General features: G+C 37.3%; 1 protein-coding gene across 19 annotated transcripts in view; it reads right to left on the bottom strand.

Annotated features, from left to right (window-relative positions):
* CCDC138 (coiled-coil domain containing 138) overlaps positions 1–16,007 on the bottom strand; it is a 100,338-nt gene that overhangs the window by 58,335 nt on the left and 25,996 nt on the right. For all 19 annotated transcript variants that reach the window (XM_054475321.1, XM_063648530.1, XM_063648525.1 and 16 more), the window contains one exon: positions 14,212–14,376. In XM_054475321.1, the coding sequence (XP_054331296.1) occupies positions 14,212–14,376 (165 nt within the window). The remainder of the gene's footprint in view (positions 1–14,211; positions 14,377–16,007) is intronic.

Raw genomic sequence — 16,007 nt, 5'->3', positions numbered from 1 at the left:
CACTGTTGTGTAACCATCATCACTATCCATCCCCAAAACTTTTGCAAAATGCCAAAATGAAACTCTGTATCCATTAAATAATAACTCTCCATTCTCTTCCCCCAGCCCTTGGTAACCACCATCCTACTCTGTCTCTCTAAATCTGACTATTCTAGGTACTGCATGCATGGAAGTAGAATCATCTAGTATTTGTCATCTGGTGTCTAGCTTATTTCATTTACAATGTCTTCAGGGTTCATTCATGCATGTGTCAATTTCATGCCCGAGTAATAGTCTTGTGTATATATATACCACATCTTGTTTATCCACTCATCCATGGATGAGCATTTACGTTGTGTCCACCTTCTTTTTATTATATATAATCTTGATATAAACTTGGTGTTTAAATATCTGTTCAAGCCTCTGCTTTCAATTATTTTGAGTACATATCCAGAAGTAAAACTGCATAAGGTAATTCTATGTTTTAAGTTTTTGAAGAATCACCATACTGTCTTCCACAGCAGCTCCATTTTACATTCCTATCACCAGTAAACAAGGATTCCACTTTCTGACATCCTTGCTAACACTTGTATGTATGTATGTACGTATGTATGTATTGACACAGTCTCAATCTGTCTCCCAGGCTGTAGTGTGGTGGCACGATCTTGGCTCACTGCAACCTCCGCCTCCCAGGTTCAAGCGATTCCCATGCCTCAGCCTCCCAAGTTGGGACTACAGGTGTGCATCACCATGCTGGGCTAATTTTTATATTTTTAGTAAAGATGGGGTTTCCCCATGTTGGCCAGGCTGGTCTCAAGCTCCTGACCTCAAGTGATCCGCCTGCCTCGACCTCCCAAAGTGCTGGCATTACAGGCATGAGCCACCATGTACAGCCCTGTTTATTTTTTTAAATAAACATTCTAATAGGTGTTAAGTGGTATCTTACTGTGGTTTTGTATTTCCTTAGAGAGTAGTGATGTTAAGCATCTTTTTATGTGCTTAGGGGCCATTTCTTTATCTTTGGAGAAATAGCTATTTAGGTTCTTTGCTTGCTTTTTTAAAAATAAGGTCTTTTTGGTTTTGCTTTTTGCTGAGTTGAAGGAGTTCCCTACATATTGTGGGTAGCAATCACTTGTCAGATACACAATTTGCTAATATTTCCTCCCATTCTGGAGATTACCATTTCAATCCGTTGATGCACAAACATTTTTAATTTTGATGAAGTTCAGTTTATTTTTGCTTTTATTGCTTGTGCTTTTGGTGTCTTAGCCATATAATCACTGCCAAATCTAGTATCATGAAGATTTTCCTCTGTGTCGTCTTCTAAGAGTTTTATAGTTTTAATTCTTACATTTAAGCCTTTGAACCATTTTGAGTTAAATTTTTTTCTTTTTGAGAGGGAGTCTCACACTGTCACCCAGGCTGGAGTGCAATGGCGTGATCTTGGCTCACTGCAACCTCCACCTCCTGGGTTCAAGCAATCCTCCTGCCTCAGCATCCCGAGTACCTGGGATTACAGGTGCCTGCCACCATGACTGGCTAATTTTTGGTATTTTTAGTAGAGATAGGGTTTCACTATGTTGGCCAGGCTGGTCTCGAACTCCTGACCTCGTGATCCGTCCGCCTCATCCTCCCAAAGTGCTGGAATTACAGGTGTGAACCACCACGCCCAGCCAAGTTAAATTTTACATATCGTATAAGGTAAGGCTCATACTCATTTTGTTGCATGAGGGTATCCAGTTTTTCAACACCATTTGTTGAAAAGACTGTCCTTCCTCCACTGAGTGATCTCTGTACGCTTGTCAAAAATCATCGGACTATATGTGAGGGCTTATATTGGGCTCTCCATTCTATCCCATTGGTCTACATGTCTTATGTCAGTATCACACAGTTTAGATTACTGTAGCTTTGTACTAAGTTTTGAAATCAGAAAGTATGAGAGCTCTAACTTTGTTCTTTTTATGGTTGTTTTGGCTTTTCATTTGTGCCTTCAGATTCCATATGAATTTTAGGATAAGTAGTATTCTTTGACATATAAAAGTTTTGTTTTTACGTCGTTAAATCTATAGCCTTCATTTTGTTATTTTTACCATTTGTGTAAACATTAAAAAACCTTCCTTGTCCTCGTATTTGATAAATATTTAATGTTATATTTTTGGGTTTTCTATGGTTTCACGATAACCTCCAAATATTTATCTACAATATATCTTGGTGTTAAGAAGTATGGTATAGAACCACCTTCTTTTTTTTAAGGGTAAACCAGTAGTCTTGATACATTTATGAAATAATTCCTATTTTCCTCCATTGATTGAACATGCTACCTTTATCATATGTGAAATCTATTTACAAGTTTGGATCTATTTTTGTGGTCACAGTTCTGTTCCATCAATTTGTGTGCTCCTGTACTACCACCACAATGTTCTAATCACTGTGGTTTTAATATATGTTTACATATGGGAATGGAATCTCTGATGAATTTTTTTTCAGGAACAGTGATCCAAAAGTATGTAATGTAATCTTTAAATTTTTTTAAATCTTTTTTTTTTTTTTTTGAGACGTAGTCTCTCTCTGTCGCCCAGGCTGGAGTGCAGTGGCACAATCTCAGCTCACTGCCAGCTCTGCCTTCCGGGTTCACGCTATTCTCCTGCCTCAGCCTCCTGAGTAGCTGGGACTACAGGCTCCTGCCACCATGCCTGGCTAATTTTTTATATTTTTAGTAGAGATGGGGTTTCACTGTGTTAGCCAGGATGGTCTCAATCTCCTGACCTCGTGATCCGCCCACCTCGGCCTCCCAAAGTGCTGGGATTACAGGCATGAGCCACCGCGCCCAGCCAAAATCATTTTTATTGTTACATTTAACTTTTTGATTTAGTAAGAACTGATGTCATAATAAATCTTCCTATCTAGCACATGCGAAATCCCTTGATTATCCAAGTTTTCATATCGTTAAATAAAATTTGTAGTTTTCTACATTTTGTTTTGCACATTTTCTCTTTTATTTATCTTACTAGCTTTGTAAATTTGGTATTGTAAATACATTCTTTTCTTTAAATTAGATATTGATGTATTTGGAAGATTTTTTGCTTTTTAGCAACTGGATACTTTACTGAAATCATGAGTTCTAATAATTTTTTGGTTGGTTTCCTTTCCTTTACATTATTTTAAAGTGATGAAAATAGGTCTGCCTTTCAATGCTAAACATTTCATTCCAAATTCTCATCATTTTGCTTTAGAATAATGTTAAATAATAGAGGTGACAGTAGGTGGTATCCCTGTCTTGACCTGCCTTTAATTGTGTAACCATATATTAGCAATGTATAATCCAAAAATGAATTTAAGAACATGATTCTATTTTTGGCATCATCAAAAAGAATAAAAATACTGTGAAACTAACTTTTCAAAATAAGTACAAAACTTATACCCTGAAAACGAGAAAATATAGCTGAAAGAAATTAGAAAGATCTAAATAAAATGGAAAGACATCTTGTTCATGGATTAGCAGACAATGTTGTTAAGATGCCAAGACTTCTCAAATTAATCCACAGACTCAATGCAGTCCTTAATCAAAATCCCAGCTGGCTTCTTTGCAGACATTGAAAGGCTGCCCCTGAAATTCATATGAAAATGCCATTGACCCAGAACATATTTGGAAAAGAAGGACAAAGTTGGAAGACTCATACTTTGTTTTTAAAATTTACTACAAAGCTACAGTAATGAATCAAGTGTGACACTGGAATAAGGATAGACAAATAGAACAATGGAACGGAACTGAGAATCCAGATATGGACCCTCTTATTTACACTGTATTTATTTTCAACATGGTACCAAAACAATTCAATAGGGAAGGAACAGATTTTTCAACTAATGATGCTGAAACAAATGGGTACCTATATGTAAAAAATGAGGTTACACTCCTCTTACACTATATAGGAAAACTAACTCAAAATGCATTAAAGGCCTAAACATGTAAGAGGTAAAGGTATTAAACTCTTGAAAGAAAACATACAGATAAATCTTTGTGGCTCTGGATTTGGCAAAGTTTTCTTAAACATGATGCAAAACATACAAGCAAAGAAAAAAGCATAAATTGGACTTTATAAAAATTTAAAACTTTTATGCTTCAAAGGATACTATCAAGAAACTCAACAGACAACTACTGAATGGAGAAAATATTTTCAAATCACATATTGGATAAGGTACATCCATCTTGAATATTTAAAAACAAAACTTTCTACAAAAAACTCAGTAATAAAAAAGATAACTCAATTAAAAATGTTCAATGGATTTAAATAGACACTTACCTATAAAAGATATCCAAACGGCCAATAAGCACATGAAATGATGCTCAACATTAGTCATCAGGGAAACATGAATGAAAACCATAATGACTGACCACTTCATACTCACTGAGATGACAAAAATTTTAAATCCGTATGTTTTGACCATGATATAAAGAAATCAAAACTCCTGCAGACTGCTGGCAGGACTCAACAACTGTTGAACCACTTTGACAAACAGTCTGGCAGTTTAGCAGTTCCACTCTTAGGTATGTAGTCAAGAAAAATGAAAAAATATGTGCATACAAAAATTTGTGGATAAATGTTCATAGCAACACCATTCATAACAGCCAACAAATGGAAACAACCCAAATGTCTATCAAATGATATGGGTAAATAAAATGTTATATCTATATTATAGAATATTATTTGGTAATAAAAAGGAATGAAGTGACAACATGAGTGAATTTCAAAAACATAATAAATGAGTCAGCCACAGAACACTACATATTGTATGAATCTGTTTACATGAAAAGTCCAGATAAGAAAATCTATAAAGACAGAAAACAGACTAGTGGTTGCCTAGGACTGGAAGTGCTGAATAAAGGTTTGGGCAACTGCTAATGGGTTGGATTTTTTTTGGAGAGAGGAGATAAAATGTTCTAAAACTGATTAAGGCGATGGTTGCACAACTCTGTGAATAAAGAAAAAAACACTGAATTGCACAGTTAAAATGCTACTTGTATATGTGAATTATATCTCAATAAACCTGTTACCAAAAAAAAAAAACAAACAAAAAACCCACCACCAGAACAAAAACAAGATATAATCAGGCCTGCTTGGTGCTCTTGGTTTTTGTGTCTCCTAAGTCTCTTTAAGTTTTGGACACTTTACATCCTCCCACCTCCCTATTATTTACACTACTAACTTGTTGAAGAGTCTAGGTCAGTTAATTATCTCACATTCCTAATTCACTTTGCATGATTCCTTGTGTTGCTATGTAACTTGTTTTCTGACAGGAATACTTTACAGGTAATTCTGTGTACTGTATCTTCCATATATATGTCTAGCTCCATATGAAACAGTTCCCTCTGAAACAACTCAATTTCATTCTTTACCAATTTTTAATCTTACACAGTCATGCACTGCATAACATTTCAGTCAACTGACCACATATAACAATGCTGGTCCCATGAGATTATAATGCAGCTAAAAATTCCTATCACCTAGTGATATTGTAGCTGTTATAATGTCATAGGGCAGTAAATTATTCATGTGTTTGTGACAATGCTGGTGTAAAAAAAAAAACTACTGTGCTGCCAGTAGTATGCAAGTATAACATACAATTATGTACAGTACATACTACTTGATAAAGATAATAAATGACTATGTTACTGGTTACATATATGCTACACTATACTTTTTATCATTATTTTAGATGTACTCCTTACAGTTATTTAAAAAAAAAAGTTAAATGTAAAACAGCCTCAGGCAGGTCCTTCAGCAGGTATTCCAGGAAAAGGCATTGTTATCATAGGAGCTGATAGCTATATGTGTGTTATTGCCCCGAAGACCTTCCAGTGGAACAAAATGTAGAGGTGGAAGACACTGATATTGATTATCCTGACCCTGTGTAAGCCTAAGCTAACATGTGTGTTTGTGTCTTAGTTTTTAACAAAATAGCTGAGAAACTAAAAAATAAAATAAAAATTTTTTAAATAGAAAAAAACTTACAGGATATAAAGAAAATATATATATTTTTGTACACCTGTACAATGTGTTTACGTTTTAAACGAAGTGTTATTATTACAGAGTCAAAAAGTTAAAAAAAACTAAAAAGTTCATAAAGTAAAAAGATTACAGTAAGCTAAGCTTAATTTGTTAATGAAGAAAAAATTTTTTTTCTAAATTTAGTGTAGTCTAAGTGCATACTGTTTATAAAATTTACTGTAGCCTGCATGTCTTAGACTTTCACACTCACTCACTACTCACTCACTGACTCTCCCAGAGCAACTTCCAGTCCTGCAAGCTCCATTCATGGTAAGTGCTCTATTCAGGTGTAGCCCCCACCCCCGCCTTTTTTTTTTGAGACAGTCTCACTCTATGGCCCAGGCTGGAGTGCAGTGGCGCGATCTTGGCTCACTGCAACCTCTGCCTCCCGGGTTAAAGCAATTCTCTTGCCTCAGTATCCCGAGTAGCTGGGATTACAGATGTCCGCCACCACGCCCGGCTAATTTCTGTATTTTTAGTAAAAACGGGGTTTCACCATATTGGCCAGGCTGGTCTCGAACTCCTGACCTCAGGTAATCGCCTGCCTTGGCCTCCCAAAGTGCTGGGATTACAGGCATGAGCCACTGAGCCTGGCCCAGGTGCACCCTTATCTGTTACATTGTATCTTTATTGAACATTTTCTGTTTAGATGCACAAATACTTCACATTCTGTTACAACTGCCTAAGATATTCAGCATAGCAGATGCTGTACAGGATCATAGCCTAGGAACAACAGGCTACCTAATATAGCCTAGGCTAGTAGTAGGCTGTATCACCTAGGGTTATGTAAATACACTCTACAATGTTTGCACAAAAAGTCACCTAACAATACATTTCTCAGAATGTGGTCCTATTGTTAAGCAACACATGACTGTACTGTTGAATTCAGTTTGCTACTATTTTGTTGAGGATTTTTGCATCAATATTTATCAAGGTATTAGTCAACAGTTTTTTATTGCGTCTTTGTCTAGCTTTGGTATCAGGGTAATGTAGGCCCCACAGAACAAGTGCGGAAGTGTTACCTCCCTTGCAATTTTTTCGAAGAATATGAGGAGGATGGGTGTTAATTCCTCTTCAAATGTTTGGTAGAATTCTAAAGTGAAGCTCTCTGGCTTTTCATTGTTGGGAGTTTTTTTTTTTTTTTTTTTTTTTTTGTAATTAGTGATACTAATCATCGGCCTTTTCAGATTTTCTATTTCATCAGGATTCAGTCTTGGAAAGCTGCGTTTTTATAGGAACTCATTCGTTTCTTCTATGTGATGCTATCTGTTGGCATGTAATTGTTGATAACATTGTCTTATAATCCTTTTTATTTCTGTGGCATTGCTTGCAAGATCCCTTCTTTCCTTTCTAATTTGAGTTATTCCAGTCTTCTTTCTCCCTTCATCTAGCTAGCGGTTTGTCAATTTTGTTGATACTTTCAAAGAACCAAATCACAGCCAGGCTGTCGATTTTGATTTTGATCTCTCTTCCTTTTTAATGTAAGCCATCTACAGCTACAAACTTCCCTCTTAACACTGCATCCTATAAATCTTGGTATGATGTATTTTTTTGTTTCAAGGTATTTGCCAATTTTTCTTGGGATTTCTTCTTTGACCCAATGGTTGCTGTAGAGTGAGTTTTTAAATTTTCACATATTTGTGGATTTTATAGTTATCCTTCCTTGGTTTGAGGTTTCACTTCACTGTGATCAGAAACTTTGTAATGATGTCAATCTTTGAAAATTTATTAAGACTTGTTTTGTGGCCAAACACGTAGTTTATCTGGAGGATGTTCCATGTACACTTGAGAAGAGAAGAATGTATCATCTGCTGTTGTTGGGTAGAGTGTTCTGTATATGTCTGACAGATCGAGTTAATTTATTATGTTGTTCAAGCCCTCCATTTCCTTACTTATATTCTGTCCCGTTATTCTGTTTCTGAAAGTGGGGTATTGAAATTTCCTAGTAGTATTATGTTACTATTTCTTCAATTCTGTCAATGTTTGCTTCATATTATTTTAGAAGTCTGATGTTTTAGGGCATAAATATTTCTCATTTATATCTTCTTGGTGAATTTACCTTTTTATCATTTATATAGTGTCCTTTGTCTCTTGTAACAGTTTTTGACATAAAGTATATTTTGTCTTATATTAGTATTACTACTATTCTTTTCTGGAGACCATTGACAAGGATTGTCTTTTTCCATCCTTTCATTTTCAGCTGATACGTGTCTTTAGATCTAAAATGAGTCCCTTGTAGACAGCATACAGTTGGGTGCTGGCTGTTTAAATCCAATCAGCCACTCTAGTTAGTTTTCTGATTTCATCCATTTGCATTTAAAGTAATTACTGATAAAGGAAGGACATACTTTTTTTTTTTTTTTTTTTTGAGACAAAGTTTCACTCTTGTTGCCCATGCTGGAGCGCAATGGCACAATCTCACCTCCTGGGTTCAAGCAATTCTCCTGCCTCAGCCTCTGGAGTAGCTGGGCACCCACCACCACGCCCGGCTAATTTTTGTATTTTTAGTAGAGATGGGGTTTCACCATGTTGACCAGGCTGGTCTTGAATTTCTGACCTCAGATGATCCACCTGCCTCAGCCTCCCAAAGTACTGGGATTAGAGGCATAAGGCACTGCACCCGGCCAGGAAGGACATACTATTACCATTTTGTTAATTTTTTCTGTATTTGTAGCTTTTTTGTCCCTCCTTTCCTCTCTTACTGCCTTTGGGTTTCACTGATTTTTGTGTGTGTTACAAGCTTAGATTCCCTTTTCATTTGCTTTTCTGTATATTCTATAAGTATTTTCTTTGCAATCAATTACATAAAACATCTTAAAGTTATAACTATTTTACATCAATAATGTCAACTGAATACAATAACTCTGCACCATTATGGCTCCACATTCCCACTTTATGTTACTGATGTCACAAATTCTATTTTTTTTTGAGACGGAGTTTCACCCTGTTGCCCAGGCTGGAGTGCAATGGCATGATATCAGCTCAATGCAACCTTCGCCTCCCAAGTTCAAGAAATTCTCCTGCCTCGGCCTCAAAAGTAGCTGGGATTACAGGCACGTACGACCATGCCTGGCTAATTTTTATACTTTTAGTAGAGACGGGGTTTCACCATGTTGGCCAGGCTGGTCTCAAACTCCTGACCTCAGGTGATCCACCTACCTTAGCCTCCTAAAGTGCTGGGATTACAGGCGTGAGCCACTGCACCCGGCCACAAATTATATTTTTATATGTTGTATTAACCCCTAACATAGACTTACAGTTTTTTTTTTAATACTTTTGTCTGTTACATTCTATGCAAGAATTAAAAATCAACTTATATACCAGGATTATGATAATATATGCTACTTACTATATTTGTCCATTTATTTGCCTTTAACACAGAATGTTATACTTTTATATGGCTTCATGTTGCTGTGTAGCGTGCTTTCATTTCAACCTGAAGGACTCTCTTTAGTAATTTTTATAGGGCAGGTGTAATGGTTACTGAACTCCCTCAACTACTGTTTATCTGAGAAAGTCTTAAGGACGGTTTAGCTGGATATAGTACTCTTGGTTAACAGTTTTTTTGTTTTGTTTTTTTTTTTTTTTTTTTGCACTTTGAATGTATCACCCCACTGACTGTTGGCCTGCAAGGTTTCTACTGAGAAATCTGCTGAAATTCTTATAGAACTCCCTTGAACATGACCAGCTGCTTTTCTCTTGTCAATTTAAAAGATTCTCTTTGTATTTTACTTTTGACAATTTGATTATAATGTATCTTAGAGGGGGTGTCTTTGGAATTGTCCTCTCTGGAGTTCCTTGAGTTTCTTGAACTTGTATGCCCATTTCTTTCCTCAAAAAAAGGAAAGTTTGGGACATTTTCAGCCACTGTTTCTACAAATAAGCTCTCTCCCCCTTCTCCTTCTCTCTTCTTATGCTAAGACTTACATTACATGTATAGTGGTTCACTTGATGATCTCCCATAAGTCCCTTAGACTGTCGTTACTTTCCTTCATTTTTTTCTCTTTGCTCCTCTGACATAATTTTATTATTTCGTTAGAACTTTTTGTATACATGGGGTCTCACTATGTTGACCAGGCTGGTCTTGAACACCTGGCTTCAAGTGACCCTCCTGCCTTGGCCTCCCAAAGCACTGAGATTATAAATGTAAGCCACTGTGCCCAGCCTCTGACTCAATTTTAGATTATCTGTCTTCAAGTGTGTTGATGTCTTCTGCGTAATCAAGTCTGCTGTTGACTTTTACAGTTCAGATATTGTATTTTTCAGCTCCAGAATTTATTTGGTTCTTTCTTATAATTTGTATCTTCTAGTTTATACTGTCACTTTGTTCTTGCATCATTTTCCTGACTTTGCTTAGTTTTTTGTGTTCTCTTTCAGTTTTTAAATTGTCGGTTACAGTTTTTAAATCATATATCACAAAGTTCAGAGATCTGCATTTCTTTAGGGTAAGTTTCTGAAGCTTTGTTTTCTTCTTTGATTTGATCAATGTCCTTGTTCCTTTGTATGCCTTCTGATCCTTTTTTAATGCGTATTTGGGCATTTGAAAAAAACAGAAAACAAATACCTTTCTAAGTCTTTACAACTGGCTTCATACAGGGAAACACATTCATGAATCAGCCCAGTTAGAGGTTTTGGGACCATCCAAATTTTTCTGAGACATGTGTCTTCTCTGGGCTTCTATGTGTGTTTCTGACAGTCTTAATTTCCCTAGCAACTTATCGCTGTTTCCTCTCAGAAACCCATAATCGCTGTGTCCCTCAGATCTCTTCCAGCAGAAGTGCAGATCTCTGCAGCTCTTACGTGCTGCAGCAATCACTTCTGTTTCCTGCAGCTTCCAAACTATGCTACCATTCCCTTCAGCACTCTGAGTGAGACGAGATGCAGACCAGTCCTGTGGGCAGACTTTGGATAAGCCAAAATATTGAACATGCAGTCCATTATTTTGTTTCTGTCCCAAGGGAGAAGGTAGGGGATAGGAAATTTCCTCCTGGTTGCACTGCACTACACTGGCAGGGGAACCCATATGCAAAATGCCACAAACTTTTCCACTCCTTTTGAAGGAGACCCTTCTTTTTAATGTTTTAGCCTGAGTGCTGCAGCTTCTCAACTGATCTCTACAATTCTCACTAACACGTCCTTGTCATTATATTGAAATTAACTTGGTGTTTCCATGGAGGAATAAGGGCCTGAAACTTCCTACTCCAACATGTTGATGAAGTTAGTCTTATAGCCGAATTTTACAATCATTACTTGTAACACATAGTACCTTCCACCTCAGGTTGTACTGAATTTTCATATCTCAATTTCTTTGATAATATTCCACCCTTATGTTACTGAATCACACAAGAAAATCAGTCTTGTAAGGTATACCCAGTATATCAAATTTACTCCTCAATGGCTTTAGGTGTTTTTAAATATTAAATCCATCCTTAAGTAAGTTATAACTGTGATCAAATACACACACACAAAAAAAAACTGTCAGAAATTTCCAAAGGTAATTTCTGAAGAGATTACTTTGCTAAAATATTTTGAGTTATACTAGTATTCTTAGAATAAATATAATGCTTGCCCAAGTGGTTAATAAGAGTCCTATAACAAAAAAAAGATTTTAAGATAAGGTTACATTATTTAAAATTACAAATTTTACATCTTCCTAAAGAGATGTGAATACCTGCTTGTGATGGCCACAAGTATTTAATTAGTTAATCTGGTACTACTTACTCTTCTATTATTATATTTAAAAGCTTATTTATACACCTTAAAATTGTTCTACCTTTATTAATATATAGTAATTAAGTTGAAAGCAATATTTTAACTGAAAGGATCTAGGCTTAATAGAAACTGTAAATCCTGAACATGTCAACAGACAACTTTTTATTTACAGATGTTAAAATGAATCCTGAGAAATACATGTGCTAAATATTATTCTCTTGTGCTATTAGACTAATATAAAAACACAGTATTACATGATCCCGGTTTCATTATTTTTCTTCAGACAGGGTCTCACTCTGTTGCCCAGGCTGGAGTACAGTGGTACAATCACAGCTCACTGCAGCCTCGACCTCCCCAGGTTCAGGTGATCCTACCACCTCAGCCTCCCAGGGAACTGGGGTTATAGGCACGTGCTACCACGCCTGGCTAATTTTTGTATTTTTTGTAGAGATGGGGTGTCGCCATGTTGCCGAAGCTGATCTCAAACCCCTAGGCTCAAGAGATCCTCCCACTTCAACCTCCCAAAGTGCAAGGATTACAGGTATGAGCCACCGTGCCCAGCCCTCATCTAGTTCTAACAAAATTTCTCTGCAGAACTTTAATACAGCAGGCCTTCCTAATTGGCAGTTACTTCTAAAATAAGGCTAGATTTAGGGAAATAACTGATGTAGGTACTAAGAGACAAAATTCCAAACAAAGGTGTACTTATGTCCTATTGCTGCCATAACAAATACCACAAACTTAACATTTAAACAACACAAATTCATTATTTTACACTTCTGTAGGTTCAGAAGTCTAAAATGGGTCTCAGCCAGCCAAAATCAACGTATATACAGAGCTGTGTTCCTTTCTGGAGGCTAAGGGAGGATCCATTTCCTTGCTTATTCAAGTTGCATGTAGAATCCAGTTTGCTGCAGTTAGAGCACTGAGATTTGTATGTCCTTTGTGACTGTCAGCTGAGGGCAATTCCCAGCTTCCAGAAGATATCTGATGGCTGGGCATGGTGGCTCATGCCTGTAATCCCAGCACTTTGGGAGGCCGAGGCAGGCGGATCACGAGGTCAAGAGATCGAGACTATCCTGGCCAACACGGTGCAACCCCGTCTGTACTAAAAATACAAAAATTAGCTGGGCGTGGTGGCGCACACCTGTAGTCCCAGCTACTTGGGAGACTGAGGCAGGAGAATCACTTGAACCCGGGAGGTGGAGGCTGCAGTGAGCCAAGATGGCACCACTGCACTCCAGCCTGGCAACAAAGCAAAACTCCGTCTCAAAAAAAAAAAGAAAAGAAAAAAGATTATCTGAATTCCATGTCTCATGGCCCTCTTTCTCCATCTTCAAAAGCCAGCAAGAGGGGGTTGAGTCTCTGACCTACTCTTCTGAATCCTTCCGGTTTAAAAAGTTTATGTGACTATCAGGACCACCCACATAATCCTGGATAATCTCCCTATTTTAAGGTCAGCTGATAAGCAACTTTAATTCCCTTTTGCCGTGTGCTATGGTTTGAACGTTTGTTTCCTCCAAAAGTCATGTTGAAACTTAATTCCCAATATGACAGTATTGCTAAGTGGGGCCTTTAAGAAGTGACTGGGTCTGGGCACAGTGGCCCACATCTGTAATGACAACACTTTGGGAGGCCAAGGCAGGAGGAATGCTTGAAGCTAAGAGTTCAAGATCATCCTGAGCAATGAAGCCAGGTCTGATCTCTACAAAAATTTTTTTAAAAATTAGCTGGCAAGGTGGTGTAGCCCCGACTCAATGGGATGAGGCAGGAAGACTACTTGAGGCTAGGAGTTTGGAGGCTGCAGTAAGCAATGACTGGGCCACTGCACTCCAGCCTAGGTGACACAAGGAGACCCCATCTCTAAAACAAAAGCTTTTTAAAAAACAGGTGACTGGGTTATGAGGGATGCCCTCATGAAAGGATTAATTCATCCAAGGGTTAATGGATTAATGGATTATGATGGGAATTGGACTGGTGGCTTTATAAAAGGGAGAGAGACCTTAGCTAGCACACTCAGCCCCCTAGCCATGTGATACCCTGCATCACCTCTGGACTCTGCAGGAGACCAGGAAGAAGGGCCTCATCAGAGGCAGCCCCTCAAATTTGTTTTTTGTTTTTTTCTTTGGAAACAGAGTCTTGCTCTGTTGCCCAGGCTGGAGTGCAGTGGTGCAATCTTGGCTCACTGCAACCTCCACCTCCCAGATTCAAGCGTTTCTCCTGCCTCAGCCTCCCAAATAGCTGAGATTACAGGCACGTGCCAAAATGCCCACTTATTTTTTGTATTTTTAGTAGAGACGGGGTTGCACCATGTTGCCCAGGCTGGTCTTAAACTCCTGACCTCAGGTGATCTGCCCACCTCGAACTCCCAAAGTGATGGGATTACAGACGTGAGCCACTGTGCCTGGCCCTGGCTTTTCCTTTTTTAATCTTCATATATTCTGAATCACATATTTCAAATTAAAAAACAAACCTTTACACACTTCTCCTGAATATCATTTCTCTGGGAAGCAAATTTGAGTTGTGGTTTTTTACCATCCATTCCAGATTCTTCATGTTTCACTTTGCTAAGATGATGATCCGAAATCCAATCCATGAAGACAGTTAAAAGTTCATAAACTTGCCCATTAAGTGGTACCTATATGTCAAAAATTAAATCATTTATTTCAGTTCACAACTTCATAAAACTTCAAAGACAAGCCTTAAATTTGGTAAGTAATAAGAATAATTTGACTAAAGTAATTCACTAAAATGTGTTAAGGACAGAGCTTCTCCAAACAAACAAAAGAATTTCAAATCAAACCTCCCCAACTTGCCTGGTGCAGTGGCTCAAGCCTGTAATCCCACCACTTTGGGAGGCTGAGGTGGGTGGATCACCTGACGTTCCCTAGGAGTTCGAGACCAGCCTGGCCAACATGGCAAAACCTGTCTGTACTAAAAATACAAAAATTAGCTGGGCATGGTGGCGCATGCCTGTAATCCCAGCTACTTGGAAGGCTGAGGCAGGAGAATCACTTGAACCCAGGAGGTGGAGGCTGCAGTGAGCCAAGATCGCACCACTGCACACCAATCTGGGCAAAAGGGGAAGACTCCATCTCAAAAAACAAAAAAAAAAACACCAAAAACCTCTCCAACTAATATTAAAAACATGTTAAATAACAACTGAGAGAAGGCAAGAAAAGTCATAATCAGGAAGTTGAAATAACTGTACCTTATTACTAAAACTTTTCATAAAAATTCTTTATCCAAGTTTGATAAGAAGGAAAAAAAGTAAAATTAGCCTTAACTCAAGAGCATGAAATCACCACAATTAAAAGACTCTAAAAAAATTAAAGGTTTCCAGAGCTAAAGAACTTCCACTATGAAACTTATCTTTTTCTTCTCACAAAAATTGTTACTTTGTCTTTTCAGTATATCATTCAATACACATATGAACATTTTTTTCCTAGAAATCTTGTCCTGACAGCCTACCAGAATGAAAAGTAAAATAACAAAGTAATTTATAAATTTAATTAGACTATTATTACAAAACACATTTCTAATTTAATTCAATATATTTTTTTAATAAGATACTACTACACATATCCACCTTAAGCAGGGAACTATGTTAAATTTATTTTTTTTTAAATCTGGAGGCCAGGTGTGGTGGCTCATGCCTATAATCCCAGTACTTTGGGAGTCAGAGGCAGGTGGATCACCAGAGGTCAGGAGATTGAAACCAGCCTAGCCAACATGGTGAAACGCTGTCTCTACTAAAAATACAAAAATTAGCCAGGCGTGGTGGTGGGCGCCTGTAATCCCATCTCTTCGGGAGGCTTGAACCCAGAAGGCAAAGGTTGCAGTGAGCCAAGGTTGCGCCACTGCACTCCAGCCTGGGTGACACAGTGAGACCCCATCTCAAAAAAAATAAAATTAAAAATATTAATAAATTAAAAAATAAAAAAACAAAGAAATTCAAAGACAGAGAAATATAAAAGCAAATTAATAAAAAGGCAACATTAAGCCGATGGCAATCCACAAAATCAGAATGACTAAAGACAAAATGATAAATAGTAGCATTACCACATTATTCTGAAGAGCAATTTTTCACTTTCTCAATTTTTTTCAAATAGAAACTAACTCCCTTTAGACGAAAACTTCAATTATCTTCAGTCCCTGAATATAAAATCTGTACCTTTTCAATTTACTCCAATTTTCTCAATTTATAAAGAACAAGAAAATTTATCAAAATATCAAAATGATCAAAGCCCATAATAAGATACTACTACA

Source organism: Pongo pygmaeus, chromosome 12 (genome assembly GCF_028885625.2).
Source record: "Pongo pygmaeus isolate AG05252 chromosome 12, NHGRI_mPonPyg2-v2.0_pri, whole genome shotgun sequence".
NCBI classification, from domain to species: domain Eukaryota; kingdom Metazoa; phylum Chordata; class Mammalia; order Primates; family Hominidae; genus Pongo; species Pongo pygmaeus.
The sequence above is the reverse complement of the archived record's forward strand: the minus strand, read 5'-3'. Positions and strand labels throughout refer to the sequence as shown.